The 18,274-nt window shown below is 43.6% G+C and overlaps 1 protein-coding gene across 1 annotated transcript in view; it reads left to right on the forward strand.

Moving 5' to 3' along the window:
* Positions 1 to 14,747, forward strand: part of LOC112262593 (growth hormone receptor) — a 43,986-nt gene extending 29,239 nt beyond the window's left edge. Inside the window, 3 exon segments of the mRNA XM_042331380.1 lie at positions 13,135 to 13,358; positions 13,606 to 14,284; positions 14,287 to 14,747. Coding sequence (XP_042187314.1) covers positions 13,135 to 13,358; positions 13,606 to 14,284; positions 14,287 to 14,454 — 1,071 coding nt within the window. The 3' untranslated portion in view covers positions 14,455 to 14,747.
* The last annotated feature ends 3,527 nt before the right edge of the window (positions 14,748 to 18,274 follow it).

Raw genomic sequence — 18,274 nt, forward strand, 5'->3', positions numbered from 1 at the left:
CCACTCAGTGTCCATATGAAGAGGAAACCAATCAGTGTCCATATAAAGAGGAAACCACTCAGTGTCCATATAAAACAGGAAACCACTCAGTGTCCATATAAAGAGGAAACCACTCAGTGTCCATATAAAGAGGAAACCACTCAGTGTCCATATAAAGAGGAAACCACTCAGTGTCCATATAAAGAGGAAACCACTCAGTGTCCATATAAAGAGGAAACCACTCAGTGTCCATATAAAGAGGAAACCACTCAGTGTCCCTACGAAGAAAAAACACTCAGTGTCCCGATGAAGAGGAAACCACTGTGTCCTTATGAAGAGGAAACCACTCAGTGTCCCTATGAAGAGGAAACCACTCAGTGTCCCTATGAAGAGGAAACCACTCAGTGTCCCTATGAAGAGGAAACCACTGTGTCCCTATGAAGAGGAAACCACTCAGTGTCCCTATGAAGAGGAAACCACTGTGTCCCTATGAAGAGGAAATAAAACACAGTAATATGATAGGACTGGAAATTACCAGGGCACGCACATAGAAATAGAATCTAAATTATTGATATTACTATAATAATAGGCTTTGTGGGTACACATGAGGGCTTGGCAATGAAACGCAAAGACCATCAATTTTGTCCTTGGAAATGCATGGAGTTTTTTTATAGCCAATTTATAAACTCTCTCTGCTCCACTATACTTTTCAGTGGTTAGAGTTCAAGATGCTCTTATACTATTTTAAGGACTGGATCTTAGGACAACAGCATATACGGTACAACATATTGTATACTTTACAATTTAGAGACAATTGATAAGATGGAGGGTAGGGTTGCACATTTTGGGGAATATTCAGGTGGAAACTTTCCGTAGGAATTAACGGAAATATATGCAAATTAATATTAATACCATTTAAATGTAGATGGTTTTTGCATTGGATATATTTACCATATCATATGGAGACAGAAACATAAACATTTTACCTTATCATAAGTAGACATAATTGTAAATGATTAAATCCTTCCAATAGAAAAATACATATTTAGTTACAAATTTAACTTTAATTAAATGAGTTGACTCTAAACATGGGATGATTTCACTGAACAACAAAAGAAATGGAATATTGAATGATCCCCAATGATCCATCGCATCTCCCAAAAACGTTCTCAACATACATATTTAAAATGATAGTCTAGAAACAAAAGCTTTGGTTGTCTTCCTCTCAGGCTTCCATGTCTTCTCCCTGGACCTCCTCAATGTCCACGTCTTGAACATCAGACTCTAAGGCCTCATCTTCACTGTCACTTTCCAACCTTGTTGAGGATGGCTCGTTGTCAGGCTCAAAAAGGCAAAGATTTGCCCGGACGGCCACCAAATTTTCAACCCTTGTATTGGTCAGCCTGTTGAGTGCTTTGGTGTGTGTGTTCCCAAACAAGGACCAGTTGCACTCCGAGGCGGCTGATGTTGGTGGGATTTGGAGGATGATAGAGACAACAGGGGAAAGAGCCTCAGATCCACAAAGTCCCTACCAGGTGGCTGATGAGATATGTTGGCACGACTGCCATATTGCATCTCCATCCCAAAGCCCTTGCTTGGAAGTGTACTTTACCAGACTGCCAAGAACCTTGCCCTCATCCAGGACAAGGTGGCGAGACACGGTAGTGATGACACCATAGGCCTTGTTGATCTCTGCACCATGCTCTTTCCAGCATACTTGGGGTCCAACATGTGTGCTGCAGTGTGTATGGGCTTCAGGCAGAAGTCTTCACGCTTTTTGATGTATTTCAGAACTGCAGTTTCCTCTGCTTGGAGCAACAGTGAAGTGGGCAGGGCAGTACATATTTCTTCTCTTACATCTGCAAGCAGAGTCTGAACATCAGACCAGACAGGATGGCATTGTCTCCCTCAATCCGTGCAATGACAACTGCTACCGGTTTCAGGAGTTTCAGGCTGCTTACCACTCTCTCCCAAAATACATCATCCAGGGGGATCCTCTTGATGGGGCTGTCCATATCGGCAGACTGTGATATGGCCATTTCTTGGAGAGACTCCAATGGGTGTTGCTGAGCAGCTTCAATGTGGTGCTCTTATTCTTCTCACTTGGTGCTCACCAGCACCAAGTGAATCTGCTACCTCACCAGCAACCTGGTGAGGTAGGTTGCTGCTATAACTTGATGACCCTTCACATACCTAACCATTTCCTTGGCTCTCTTGTAGAGTATATCCATTATTTTCAGTGCCATGATGTCCTTGAGGAGCAGATTCAATGCATGGGCAGCACAGCCAATGGGTGTGATGTGAGGGTAGAACAAGCAGCCTTGTTTGGTCTACCCATGTTTGCAGCATTGTCTGTCACCAGTGCAAAAACCTCCTGTGGTACAAGGTCATTAATGACTGCCTTCAGCTCATTTCCAATGTAGGGACCGTTATGTCTGTGGTGCCTTGTGTCTCTGCTCTTGTAGAATACTGGTTGAGGGGTGGAGATGATGTAGTTAATTATTCCTTGCCAACAAACATCCACCCATCAGAAATGATTGCAATACACTCTGCTTTCTCTATGATTTGCTTGACCTTCACTTAAACTCTGTTGAAATCTGCATCCAGCAAATGAGTAGATAAAGCATGTCTGGTTGGAGGGGTGCGTGCTGGGCGAAGAAGATTCAGAAATCTCTCCCAATACACATTGACTGTGAGCATCAGAGGTGAACCAGTTGCATACACAGCTCGAGCGATACATTCATCACTATTTATCTGACGATGTTCCTTGAGTCAAAAAAAACTATTGATTCCAGGAGGACCATGAGCTGTTGCTATCGATAAGGTGCCTGATTTAATAATTTTCACCTCGAATAGAAGAGGGACTTTTGTCAGAGGTTGCTTATTGTGAGCGCTGAGGGAACTTTATGCACTTGGCCAGATGATTCTGCATCTGTGTTGCATTCTTCACATATGATTTGGCACAATCTTTGCAAATATACACAGCTTTTCCTTCTACATTTTCTGCAGTCTAATGTCTCCACACATCAGATAGTGCCTGTGGCATTTTCATATAAAGATTTTTTTTAAACATTTTTAACAAAACCCAATACAATTCCATGTACAGATAAATAGTTAAGCAGTTAGATTAAACAACTGCTTTGTAAGATACGTATTTTTAAAATGAAACATGTATGGAAACAGGTGAATTACACTCCTCAGTTAGCAGGCTCAAGCAAGCTAAAAACCCACATGGTAGCAAAAAATAACTAGCAGAAATTGTTAACAAGTTAGAAATTATTTAAATACACTGCTGTAGGCTACTATTTACTAGTTAACAAATAATAATGTATGTCATAAAATATATTCAACCCACCCAGTATTGTAATCAAAACTTACCAGAAAGCATGTAGTCCTTGGCTCAGACAGTGTAGTAGTGTGGGCTCAAAAGCATCTCATTAGTGTGCAAGATCTTGAGAATCAGCTGTACATGTGATGGAAGAATGCACTGTACATGCAGAGGGTTGTAATTCCATTGAATTGGGGATAGTTTAACCAAAATATGCCCAAAGACCTAAATTTGACTTATGTGTATCCCACTAAAAAAGGTCAACTGTTATAAGCTATTTTTTTTTGCTGAATTTAAGCAAAATTCTCAGGCTTATCTTCCCATGGAATATTTCCTGGAAATTTTCTGACCCTTTGCTACCCTAATGGAGAGTGATAATGCCAGCATAGGATGAAGTTGAATGTTTCAGAGGGGAAAATTGTCTTCAATACACAGTACTGCTGTATACAAAATAGAAATGGGTCCTTACACACTCAACATGTTGCACATAATCCCTGTCATACACATTACACTTCTCATAGCCACATATATTCACATACATCATTTATGTATTTATTTGACTTGTTTTACCTAGAGCCAGAATTGCAATTGAAACATTACTTAAAATATGTATTCTCTTCTTTTTTTATATACCTGCTTAAAACACAAATACACAGTTGAAGTCGGAAGTTTACATACACTTAGGTTGGAGTCATTAAAATTACATTTAAATTAAAACCACTCCACAAATGTATTGTTAAGAAACTATAGTTTTGGCAAGTTGGTTAGGACATCTACTTTGTGCATGAAAGTCATTTTTCAAACAATTGTTTACAGACAGATTATGTACACTTATAATTCACTGTACCACAATTCCAGTGGGTCAGAAGTTTACATACACTAAGTTGACTGTGCCTTTAACAGCTGGGAAAATTCCAGAAAATTATGTCATGGCTTTAGAAGCTTCTGATAGGCTAATTGACATCATTTGAGTCAATTGGAGGTGTATCTGTGGATGTATTTCAAGGCCTATCTTCAAACTCAGTACCTCTTTGCTTGACATTATGGGAAAATCAAAAGAAATCAGCCAAGACTTCAGAAAAACAATTGTAGACCTCCACAAGTCTGGTTCCTCCTTGGGAGCAATTTCCAAATGCCTGAAGGTACCACGTTCATCTGTACAAACAATAGTACGCAAGTATAAACACCATGGGACCACGCAGCCGTCATACCGCTCAGGAAGGAGACGCGTTCTGACTCCTAGAGATGAACGTGCTCTGGTGCAAAAAGTGGAAATCAATCCCAGAACAACAGCAAAGGACCTTGTGAAGATGCTGGAGGAAACAGGCACAAAAGTATCTATATCCACAGTAAAATGAGTCCTATATCGACATAACCTGAAAGGCTGCTCAGCAAGGAAGAAGCCACTGCTCCAAAACTGCCATAAAAAAAGTCAGACTACGGTTTACAACTGCACATGGGGACAAAGGTCATACTTTTTGGAGAAATGTCCTCTGGTCTGATGAAACAAAAATAGAACTGTTTGGCCATAATGACCATCGTTATGTTTGGAGGAAAAAGGGGAAAGCTTGCAAGCCGAAGAACACCATCCCAACAGTGAAGCATGGGGGTAACAGCATCATGTTGTGGGGTGCTTTGCTGCAGGAGGGACTTGTGCACATCACAAAATAGTTGGCATCAAGAGGAAGGAAAATTATGTGGATATATTGAAGCAACATCTCAAGACATCAGTCAGGAAGTTAAAGCTTGGTCTCAAATCGGTCTTCCAAATGGACAACTTCCAGAGTTGTGGCAAAATGGCTTAAAGACAACAAAGTCAAGGTATTGGAGTGGCCATCACAAAGCCCTGACCTCAATCCTATAAAAAGTTTGTGGGCAGAACTGAAAAAGCGTGTGCAAGGAAGGAGGCCTACAAACCTGACTCAGTTACACCAGCTCTGTCAGGAGGAATGGGCCAAAATGCACACAATTTATTGTGGGAAGCTTGTGGAAGGCTACCCTGGAACGTTTTTCCCAAGTTAAACTATTTGAAGGCAATGCTACCAAATACTAATTGAGTGTAAGGAAACTTCTGACCCACTGGGAATGTGATATATGAATCATTCCCCTCTACTATTATTCTGACATTTCACATTCTTCAAATAAAGTGGTGATCCTAACTGACCTAAGGCATGGAATTTTTACTAGGATTAAATGTCAGGAATTGTGAATTGTGTACATACTCCTTGGCTTTGGTGTATTTAAACTTCTGACATTATCTCCCTCTCTCTCTCACTCACTCACTGCTTCACTCTCCCTACCTCGCTCCCTCTAACACATACATACACTCACTGTCCCTCTTTCTCTGTCTCTCACACCCACACTCACTCTCCCTTTCTTTTGTCTCAAACCTATTCTCTCTCTCTGCATGCTTGGAGTGTTTGGTGCATGCTGGGAATTGAATGAGCGAAAGAGTGCGTGTGTTGTGTAGAGTTAGATATTCAGAACTTTCTTTCGGTTTTCTCTTTCTTGGTGCCATTTTTTGTTTTCTTCTGTGCATGATTAAGGTTATTTTTTTATATTTTTGTTGTGGTAGAATTAAGTATTTTGTTTTTCGTATCGAAATTACCCTGAGTTTGGCAAGGATGTTACTGAAGCTACTGTCACTGTGGAGGAGTTTCTGGTCGATGTAGGAGAGAAGGTAGGATATGAGAATGTTGCTTATGCGTCACGGATGAATAAAGCGATGGTGGTATTTCTTAAAGAAGAGCGTCTTGTTGATTGGATGGTTGAGCATGGTGTACTTCTTAAAGAAGAGCGTCTTGTTGATTGGATGGTTGAGCATGGTGTACTTCTTAAAGAAGAGCGTCTTGTTGATTGGATGGTTGAGCATGGTGTACTTCTTAAAGAAGAGCGTCTTGTTGATTGGATGGTTGAGCATGGTGTACTTCTTAAAGAAGAGCGTCTGGTTGATTGGATGGTTGAGCATGGTGTACTTCTTAAAGAAGAGCGTCTGGTTGATTGGATGGTTGAGCATGGTGTACTTCTTAAAGAAGAGCGTCTGGTTGATTGGATGGTTGAGCATGGCGTATTTCTTAAAGAAGAGCGTCTTGTTGATTGGATGGTTGAGCATGGTGTACTTCTTAAAGAAGAGCGTCTGGTTGATTGGATGGTTGAGCATGGTGTACTTCTTAAAGAAGAGCGTCTGGTTGATTGGATGGTTGAGCATGGCGTATTTCTTAAAGAAGAGCGTCTGATTGATCGTATGGTTGAGCATGGCGTATTTCTTAAAGAAGAGCGTCTGGTTGATTGGATGGTTGAGCATGGTGTATTTCTTAAAGAAGAGCGTCTGATTGATCGTATGGTTGAGCATAGCGTACTTCTTAAAGAAGAGCGTCTGGTTGATCGTATGGTTGAGCATAGCGTACTTCTTAAAGAAGAGCGTCTGGTTGATTGGATGGTTGAGCATGGTGTACTTCTTAAAGAAGAGCGTCTGGTTGATCGTATGGTTGAGCATGGTGTACTTCTTAAAGAAGAGTGTCTGGTTGATCAGATGGTTGAGCATAGCGTACTTCTTAAAGAAGAGCGTCTGGTTGATCATATGGTTGAGCATGGCGTACTTCTTAAAGAAATGTTTATTCAAGTTACGTCGCTTTTTTTCTCCGTCAACAAGGGTAACGATTTCAAATGTACCGCCGTTTATTCCAAATGAGCTATTGGAGCGCAAGTTATTGCGCCGTTGGGTTGCAAACACCCAGCGTTGAAACAGGTTATGTCGTTTCGGCAACAGGTGTTTACGGTTTTGGACTCACCAGAGCAGACTTGAGAGTTATCGTTTAAAATCAAGTATGACAATAGGCTGTATATGGCTTATACTAGTACGGCTAGTCAACGGTGTTTTGAGTGTGGGGATGTTGGTCATAAGCGACATGCTTGCCCGAAAAGGGAGAAGGCCGAGGGAGGGGCGCAGGTGGTCATCGTAACGCCTGGGCCCACTGATGTAGGGAGAGGTGGACCGACAGCGGTTGAGCAGCCACAAACACCTGTTGCTGAGGAACAAGTTGTCTGTATTGAAGGCACGGAGTTGCAACTTGTATTAGAGGGAAATGTTATGCAGCAGAAAAATATTGTTGTAGAAAGTAAGGATGGATCTGAAGAGCCAGCTCCTCAGACTGGTGGGGAGGTGCCCAGTACGAGTGCTGGGGTAAAGGAGGGGGTTCATGTGGAGCTAATCTCCCAGGTAGTGGAGGAGATGCCCACTGTGAGAAATGGGGTACAGGAGGGGGTTCATGTGGAGCTAATCTCCCAGGTAGGGGTGGAGATGCCCACTGTGAGTAATGGGGTACAGGAGGGGGTTCATGTGGAGCTAATCTCCCAGGTAGGGGTGGAGATGCCCACTGTGAGTAATGGGGTACAGGAGGGGGTTCATGTGGAGCTAGGCTCCCAGGTAGTGGAGGAGATGCCCACTATGAGTAATGGGGTACAGGAGGGGGTTCATGTGGAGCTAATCTCCCAGGTAGTGGAGGAGATGCCCACTATGAGTAATGGGGTACAGGAGGGGGTTCATGTGGAACTAGGCTCCCAGGTAGGGGTGGAGATGCCCACTATGAGTAATGGGGTACAGGAGGGGGTTCATGTGGAGCTAGGCTCCCAGGTAGTGGAGGAGATGCCCACTACGAGTAATGGGGTTCAGGTGGGGCTAGTCTCCCAGGTAGTGGAGGAGATCCCTGGTACGAGTGATGAGGTGCAAGTGTGGAGTGTTGAAAGGGATGTGGTAGAGGGGAGTCAGGGGTCTGTGGCCTCAGCTGAGGAGGATCAGGAGAAGGATATGGATATCTCTTTTGATATGATAACAGCTGGTGAGGACTCGTATTGTTGTTTTTGATCAAATAAAGGAAGCCTTAAGACAGTGTGACCAAGAGGGGAGTATGGTTTTAGTTTGGGACTGGAACTGTACAGTGGATTTTACTGTTGATCGCACCTCTGAAGAACCACTCCTGCGGTCAGCCACTTGCCTGTCTGGTCTATTAACTGAGTTTGAGCTTTCTGATGTGTGGAGAGTAAGGAATGCAAAAGTTAGGCAGTACACATGGCTAAAAGTTCATGAAGGTTGTGTCAGTGCAGCAAGGTTAGACAGGTTGTATGTATCTGATCACTACTCTAGTAGGGTTGGAAGGTTAGACAGGTTATATGTATCTGATCACTACTGTAGTAGGGTTGGTAGGTTAGACAGGTTGTATGTATCTGAGCACTACTGTAGTAGGGTTGGAAGGTTAGACAGGTTGTATGTATCTGACCACTACTGTAGTAGGGTTGGAAGGTGTGACATTACTCCTGTGGGTTTCTCTGATCATCATATTGTTACTGTTGATATTCACTTGTCCTGTCCACGAAGGTCATCACCTTACTGGTATTTTAATGTTAAATTGATACATGATGTCATGTTTTGTGGCAGGTTTTTGTTGTTTTGGGGAAAATGGAGGGTTACAAAAGGGAATTTTGAGTCCTTGAGACAATGGTGGGAGGTTGGGAAGGGCCAAATGCGATTATTTTGTCAACAGTATACTGCTCTGTCTCAAACTGAAGTTAGAGACTATCAAGGCCCTTGAACAGGACATCAAATCTATTGAATTGAAGCTGCTCACTCAGAACAACCCTGGACTAGTCATGAACTTACGGGACAAGAGACATGAACTGAGGTCCTTTCTGCATGAAAGAGTGAAGGGTGCCTTGATTAGGTCTCGTTTCGCTTCCCTCAAGGATATGGATGCTCCTAGCGCCTTTTTTAAACCTAGGACAGTCGACATTGAAACATATGGTCTGCCTTCGTCTCTCTGATGGGAAGGTGACCACGGATGACAGTGAAATGTGTCAACATGTCGTGGATTTCTACTCTGCCCTCTATAAGGCGGAGGATTGTGACTCTCTGTGTACTGAACAGTTGTTACACGGTCTTCCTCAATTGGGACCTGAGCACAGAGTCACATTGGACTCTGACATTACACTGCAAGAGCTGTCCACAGCAGTTATGCAGCTCTCAACAGGCCGAGCCCCTGGCATTGATGGTTTACCATCTGAGTTTTATAAGCACTTTTGGGGGTCTATTGGGGAGGATTTTTATGAAGTGGTGTGTGAATCTTTTCATGAGGGTTCTCTTCCTGTATCCTGTGCAGTGCTTTCAGTGTTGCCAGAAATGGGGATTTTGCTCTCATAAAAAATTGGAGACCTGTTGCTTTGCTGTGCGCTGAATACAAAATTGTTTCTAAATGTCTCTCAAACAGGTTGAAAGAGTATCTGGGATTGTTGATCCACAAGGACCAGTCCTACTGTGTACCTGATCGCTCTATTGTTGACAACTTGTTTCTGATAAGAGATGTTTTAGACATTTGTAAACTGTCTGATGTAAATGTGGGTTTACTTTCTTTGGATCAGGAGAAGGCTTTTGATCGTGTGGACCACCAGTACATGTTCAAAACAATGAAAGCCTTTGGGTTTGGGGATGTTTTTTTGACTTGGATGAATTTACTGTATGCTGGGGCCTCGTGTATGGTGAAGGTGGGGGGTGGTTTGAGTTGCCCCATTCCTGTCCAAAGGGGCATCAGGTAGGGATGCCCAATTTCAGGGCAGTTATATGGCGATTGAACCAATGTTTGTTTTTTAAGGGCGAAGCTTACTGGTTTCTCTGTGCCAGGTGTAATGAAGGGTCCCACGATAGCACTGTCTGCGTATGCAGATGATGTGACAGTTTTTATTACAGGGGGTGAGGATGTTAAGGTTCTCTCAAACGCTCTAAAGGTGTATGAGGGGGTCTCCTCAGCTAGAGTTAATTGGGGAAAGAGTGAAGCGCTATGGGCAGGTCAGCTTCAGTCGGGGTACGCTCCACGGTTACCAGGGGGGCAGAGATGGGATGAAGACTTTGTTTTTCTTTCTAGGCTCCAATGTCTTTCAGAAAAAGTACTGGGAGGGTATATTGGAGAAAGTGTGTGCCAGACTGTCAAGATGGAAATGGGTGCTGCCCCAGCTGTCTTATAGGGGAAGGGTCCTGGTAGCTAATAATCTTGCTGCCTCTACCCTGTGGCACAGACTAATGATTTTGCAGCCACCAAGGGTCTGATACAAGAGCTTCAGAGGACCCTTGTCAATGTCTTCTGGTCTGGACAACACTGGATTAAAGCTGCAGCCCTGTACCTGCCACTGCATGAGGGTGGGCAAGGCCTGATGGACATTTCCTCTAGGATCATGGCTTTCCCACTTCAAGCAGCCAGAGACGGTTCTAGCTGGGTCAAAACAGCCTACATATTGATTAGGAGAGCAGGCTGTTTGGGCTTAGAAAAGCACCTTTTCCTCTTAAAGCTGGAGGGGGGTGATTTGCCTGGCCTGACTCCATTTTATGAGTGTGTTATGCAGGCTTGGAGGGTTCTTGTCAAGTCCCGTAACGCCTGCACGCCACCAGGGATGTGTTTTTTTTGAAGAGCCTCTTTTTCACAACACTGCCATCCAGTCCTGTGTTCTGGGTTCAGCTAGCCTACGTTCATGCCTGTTAGGTGTGGGGTGTACCAAGCTGGGTCATCTGATGCGGAGCAGGAGCAGATTGTTGGAGGAGCTGGGAGAAAGAGCGGGGATCCGATCATCTCGCCTACTGAGGAAGGTCGTCGCTGAGGTCTATGACTCCTTGCCAGTGCTTCATCTGCAGTATGTGACTGACACTTCCAATTCTGATCGGTGGAAGGAGGGTCTGGATTGTGTTTCCTGCACTGATTGCTAGTGCTGCGGCGAGGGCATTTGAGGAGGACATGGGGATGCTGCTTTCCTTCGATACCCCGGAGCTGGGGGAGTTCAAGGAGGTGGGAAAGAAGGCCATGTACAGAATATGTGTAAAGGTGTCCCATGCCTCTTTCCTGGAAGGGGTGAAATCGACGAGGTGGGCGGGTGTGCTTGGTCTAGGTGCCTCCCCAAAAGGCTGTTGGCGATCATTATATAAACTGCCTATTGATAACCTCCAATGGAGGATAATACATGGAGCCATAGCCACCAATATACATCTGGTACACCTGGATCCTACTGTTGGGGAGGGGTGTCCATTCTGTGCTGAGTCTGAAACTCTGGCACATCTGTCCCAGGTTGGTCGGGATGATTGACCTGATCACTAATTGGTTCTCAACATTGGGAGAGGTTCTCTTCCCAACTGTATATATTTGGGCCAAAGTACAGGTTCAGTCAAAAGGGTGTAGTTGTGTTGCTTAATTTTGTGTTAGGGGCAGCAAAATTAGCGATATGGAAGACCTGAAAGAACAGTATTCGGGGACAGGGGTCTGTGGATGTGGTGGGAATGCTGGAGGGAATGTTTTCAGTGAGACTAATTGTTGAGTTTGCCTATTATAAACTTGTCAACAATACTGATCTGTTTTTGAGTATATGGGGTATTCAGAGGCTGTTGTGTTTAGTTACTGTGGAGGAGGATTTGGACTTGTGTTTTTAATTTATGTGTAACTGGTTTTGTATGAGTATTTATTGTGTGGTGGGCTCTATCTCTCTCTCTTTTCCACTCATTCAAGGGCTTTATTGGCATGGGAAACATATGTTAACATTGCCATAGCAAGACGAGCTTCAATGCCATACAACACTCCTTCCGTGGCCTCCAACTGCTCTGAAATGCTAGTAAAACCAAATGCATGCTTTTCAACCGTTCGCTGCCTGCACCTGCACGCTTCGACTAGCATCACCATCCTGGATGGTTCCGACCTAGAATATGTGGACATCTATAAGTACCTAGGTGTCTGGCTAGACTGTAAACTCTCCTTCCAGACTCATATCAAACATCTCCAATCCAAAATCAAATCTAGAATCGGCTTTCTATTTCGCAACAAAGCCTCCTTCACTCACGCCGCCAAACTTACCCTAGTAAAACTGACTATCCTACCGATCCTCGACTTCGGCGATGTCATTTACAAAATAGCTTCTCATACTCTACTCAGCAAACTGGATGCAGTTTATCACAGTGCCATCCGTTTTGTTACTAAAGCACCTTATACCACCCACCACTGCGACCTCTATGCTTTAGTCGGCTGGCCCTCGCTACATATTTGTCGCCAGACCCACTGGCTCCAGGTCATCTACAAGTCCATGCTAGGTAAAGCTCCGCCTTATCTCAGTTCACTGGTCACGATGGCAACACCCACCCGTAGCACGCGCTCCAGCAGGTGTATCTCACTGATCATCCCTAAAGCCAACACCTCATTTGGCCACCTTTCCTTCCAGTTCTCTGCTGCGTGTGACTGGAACGAATTGCAAAAATCACTGAAGTTGGAGACTTATCTCCCTCACCAACTTTAAACATCTGCTATCTGAGCAGCTAACCGATCGCTGCAGCTGTACATAGTCCATCGGTAAATAGCCCACCCATTTTACCTACCTCATCCCCATACTGTTTTTATTTATTTACTTTTCTGCTCTTTTGCACACCAGTATCTCTACCTGCACATGACCATCTGATCATTTATCACTCCAATGTTAATCTGCTAAATTGTAATTATTCGCCTACCTCCTCATGCCTTTTGCACACAATGTATATAGACTCCCCTTTTTTTTCTACTGTGTTATTGACTTGTTAATTGTCTACTCCATGTGTAACTCTGTGTTGTTGTCTGTTCACACTGCTATGCTTTATCTTGGCCAGGTCGCAGTTGTAAATGAGAACTTGTTCTCAACTAGCCTACCTGGTTAAATAAAGGTGTGAAAAAAAGACAGTAGATAATAAAAATGTACAATAACTATTACACTCACAGAAGTTCCAAAAGAATAATGACATTTCAAATGTCATGTCTCTCCCTCTGTCACACCCCATCCAGAAGGGAAAGCTGGACGAGCTGAACTTCATCCTGAGTGGACCTGGTATGGGGGCTCTCCACTCCTACCCCCCGGACCTGTACCAGGACGTGCCCTGGGTGGAGTTCATCGAGCTGGACGCAGACGAGCCTGAGCCTGGGGAGAAGGACAACCAGAGCTCAGACTCACAGAGACTGCTGGGTCACAACAACCACCACACAAACCATGGCTGCTTTCATGGCCTCAGGTATAGGATGGAGCAGGCTTTGTTCAGTGAAACTATTCTGAAATGATACTAGGAAAGTGTCAGTCTACAGGAGCCTCTGCATGGAGCAGCGTTAAAGTAGCTAGCTATGAGATCTGGAATGGTACCTCCAGGTAACTCTCTCTCCCCTTCCACCCCTTCCTCTCTCTCTCTTTCCTCTTTCTCTCTCCCCCTCCCTCTCTCCCTCCCTCTGTCCCTCTTTCTCTTTCTCTCTCCCTCCCTCTCTCAGTATCCCTGATGATGACTCTGGCCGGGCCAGCTCCTATGATCCAGAGCTGCCTGACCAGGAGACCCTGATGTTAATGGCTGCCCTCCTGTCCTGCCAACCCAACAAAGTTGAGCCATGCTTGGGGAACTGTAGCCACTCAAGCACCCCATCCCTAGATGTGCTGGAGGTCCCATGCCCCGGGCTCCAGGCTCCAGACTTACCTCCAGAGGGAGGGGAGAGGCACCTGGTCCAGACCCAGCTGGGAGGCCCTCAGAGCTGGGTTAACATGGACTTCTATGCCCAGGTCAGCGATGTGACGCCCACCGGAGGTGTGGTGCTCTCGCCAGGCCAGCAGGTCGGAGCCCCGGAGAACACTCCAACAACAAAGAAGGATAAGAAGGGAAAAATGGAGGGGGGAGAGGAGGAGAGTGAGGAAGAGGAGGAGAGGAGAACAAACAAGCTGAAGTTTCAGCTGCTGGTGGTTGCTCCTGAGGCAGGGGGCTACACGACAGAGAGCAGTGGCCGGCAGATGAGCACCCCTGACCCCTCTTCACCTGGGGAGGTCTACCACACCTTCCCCCCACCTTCTGCCGAGAGCAAGCCCCACCAGGAGGCCTATCTTCCTGCTACCACCCTCCTAGGGGACTACCAGTCCCCCTACATCCTTCCTGACTCCCCCCCTGCTCAGTTCCTCCCCCTGTATCAGACTACACTGTGGTTCAGGATGTTGATTTCCAGCACAGCCTTCTCCTCAACCCCCCTTCCCCCCAGAGGTCCCCTACCTGTTCCCCACAACCTCCCTCCAAGCCCCTGCCCGTCATGCCCATAGGGTACCTCACCCCAGACCTGTTGGGCAACCTCTCGCCTTAAGAAAAACTACACCGCCCAGGAGGCCTTGGGGCGTAGAGGTTGGAGGCCACTTGTCATGAAGTCAATAATCATCACAGACAGCCTTGTTCTACTTGATCAATGCTGGAAGCCAAATATTTCATGGGACAGACTCGACAACAAGCATGGTCGTTTGTTTGAGAGTTTGCTTGAAGGGAAGCTGAGGAAGAGAAATGTTTAGTTGTTGTGTTTGGCTTTTATGAGTGACTGGAACTTGAGGAAAGAGCTTCTGTAAAATTGGCCTTTCTGGTTTGACAGAGCTTAAAGTAATACGTGAACAAATCTTACGGTGTTCTTTCTGACTAAGACTGAGACACCGACAAACCCACAGTCTGAAACCTTGAAATGCACGGTTCTCTAATATACACACAGATACACTTATGCACCATACATACACAGACAGACATGCTCAGACATGGTTCTAGTTCTATGTTACCTGATACTTCAATATATCTGTTGTTTGACTGATGAGGTGCATTGTAAACATTTGCCTTGCAGACACACCTAGTCCCACCATAATGTATAAATATCTACGTTTAACATATACATATTTAATATTCTAGCTTGTTGGTTTAAGTCTTAATTTGACTGTAGATGGATCCAATAACAAAATGTCTGGGAGAATAACAAGCACATCTACTTGCCATTTATACAAACACACCAACTTTAACATCATCGTTATGGCCTCATTAATTGTCAGAACACTTGAGTGTGCTGTTTGTCAAACTTAGCGCTACAGCGAGCAGTGACTATTAGTAACTATGGTCGTTCATTTTGCGCTCTCATTATTTTGCTTAATGGCATGTTTTCATGCTTATATTTCTCTTGCATCCTTTTTGCGGCAGAGTCATCTAATTATTACCAGACTGAGGTCAGTTTTTAACACGGCAATTAGACGACCTGTCTGCACTCACTGTGACAACTCAGACACCGGTCACTATAATAAACAGAGAACAAGAAAACACGTAACACCAAGCAGATTTCACTTACAGCGTAGACTTCATTCTCACAATATAGGAAAGACTGCTTTTATATGTTCTACTTTCTGACTTTGCATTCATTGTAAATGCAGGGACAATAGAGCTCCACAGTGGAGGTGTCATAATAACCATAAAACCTAGTGGTCAAACAGGGAAATAGTTCCAATCATTCATTTTCCACCATAGGGGATTTTTAGAAACACTTCAAATAAGGGTTGTGTTTCATGTAGGCTTACCCTGGTGTGACGTTTTGATAACCATGTAAATCTCTCACGGACAAGGTGACTTTATCAATATATTCAGATCTATTTACGCTCAGAATCGAAAAATGCTAATTAATGTCAAAGTAGACATGCAAAACTACAAATCCCTGCAAGCTCCTGCACGTCGTCTCCAGCTGACACCTTTGCTAACAGATATTGTGTCAATTTAAAATTTGCACAAGACAGTTCATAGAATTCTCTGTTTAAAGAAATGTTGCCAATATATTCATTACTACATTTAGCTAACAATGGTTCATCCAGAGATTCTCACCTTTGCCTAGATTTGGCAGTCTTGTCCAGATTGTCATGGCATTTGTAGTTCTTTATGATAGTGACATTAGCATGAATTAGCATTTTGTTTTTGTGCAGGTAAATACAGGCAAATATATTGATAAGACACCTTGTCCTTGAGAGATTTATATGGTTCTCAAAACGTCATGCCAGGTTAAGCCTACACGAAACACAGCCCTTAGTTTACCGATTTCTAAAATCCACTAAGGGAAAGATTTATGGTGGGAAAATGATTGGAATCATTTCCCTGTTTGACCACTAGGTGTTATGGGTATTATGACTCATACTGTGGTACTACTCTATGACTGGAAATGTGAAAAGGGGTAGTTATAATATTTTTATGTTTCTAAATGTAATGCCAATGTTAATGTGCTCTCGCTTGCACTTTGTAATGATAGTAAAATTAGCTCCTTTTGATGTAGTGAAATATGTACTTAGAAGCTCAGAGCTTTCTATACGCCCACAACCTTACAAACATACCCAGGCACACACACACACAGAAGGGGAAAGGATAGTATCCACTCTTCTTTTGAGCTGACATACACACACACTGTCGTAAAGGACAACAACTGGCTGTGAACGGGAAATGTAACATTAAAACAAAGAACACATTATCATATTTGATTAATCTGTATTAGTAATTCCAGGTGAACGCTATGATCCCTTAATGATGTCACTTGTTTCATCGACTTCAATCAGTGTAGATGAAAGGGAGTTAACAGGTTAAATAAGGATTTGTAAGCCTTGAGACAATTCAGACATGGATTGTGTATGTGTGCTATTCAGAGGGTGAATGGGCAAGACAAAATATTTAGGTGCCTTTGAACGGGGTATGGTAGTAGGTGCCAGGCGCAATGGTTTGTGTCAAGAGCTGCAACGCTGCTGGGTTTTTCCACCCTCAACTGTTTCCCGTGTGTATCCAGAATGGTCCACCACCCAAAGGATATCCAGCCAACTTGACACAACTGTGGGAAGCATTGGAGTCAACATGGGCCAGCAACCCCGTGGAATGCTTTTGACACCCTGTAGAGTCCATTCCCTGACAAATTGAGGCTGTTCTAAGGGTAAAAGGAGAGGGGGGGATGCAACTCAATATTATGGAGGTGTTCCTAATGTTTGGTAAACTCAGTGTACATGTATCATCACTTCATTTGCTTAAAGTCTGTATTTTGCATTAGTATGTAATGTTTCCATGTATTGTGATTGTTGTTTATACTTCATGCTGTTTTTTGTTGTTTTGTTTTAGTTTTCTACCTTATGCGCATTGAGCGTGGAAAATGCACACTACAAATGAAATATTATTATCATCATCAGAAAGATTATCTTGATCCACAAGAGAACCATCAGCTCCAGAGGATATGTGAGGAGCTGTCCCACTGAACCAAAACTGGCTGAATCAACATTGTTTCCACGTCATTTCAACAAACAAATTCAATGTGATTACTTTTGAGTCAGTGTGGAAAACTGATTGGATTTGCGAAGTTTCTTTGTGTAACTGGGATCCATTCAGCCTGTACAAACTGCATCATAAGGACTAAAAGCCTCTCTGTAAGTGCAGGAAATCTGTGATTATTTTGTGTTCACTACAGGAACTCTTGAACTTGAGGATTCGCATGGCTTTATCACAAATACAACAGCATAGAATAAGCTATTTTAGATCGAAGCTGTGACACAGCCCTTGCCAATCAAACCTTAAGACCAGGTTTCTGAGGTAAATATGAAACATATATTATGCCGGCACAGCAAGAATGTTCACTTGTGGATTCATCTATTTAACAATTAATGAATGATAACTGTTTTTAGACACATGCTATCGTTCACAACCTGCGCAAATGTGCCATTCTCTGTCATGCTTATTCTCTCTCTCTCTTTTTCTCGCTTTCTCTCTCTCTCTGCTACCAGCATGTAAACATTGAAAAATAAATGTCTTAATATATCTCTACTAGTGCTGTAACAACTACTGTATTATGTATGTTGTATTTTGTCCTGTTACTAGTCAGAAATATTGCTGCTCGGCACGTTCCCTGTCTGCATTCAGCCTTGCCACAGGCTTATTCAGGCGGGTGTAACTTCATAGAAGGTTGAAATAGAAATGCATTATCATGGAACAGACATTGTTCTATGTTGTGTAGTAGAATATGAAAGCATTGGAGTCAGCTCTATTCATTGCATTTCTATATGCAACATTCTAAAACTTTGCAATTAACTGAATAAGCCAGAGGTGCCTATGTGTATGTACACTATAAGGAAAGCTCTATCAGATTATTT

Source organism: Oncorhynchus tshawytscha, linkage group LG12 (assembly GCF_018296145.1).
Source record: "Oncorhynchus tshawytscha isolate Ot180627B linkage group LG12, Otsh_v2.0, whole genome shotgun sequence".
Lineage (NCBI taxonomy): Eukaryota > Metazoa > Chordata > Actinopteri > Salmoniformes > Salmonidae > Oncorhynchus > Oncorhynchus tshawytscha.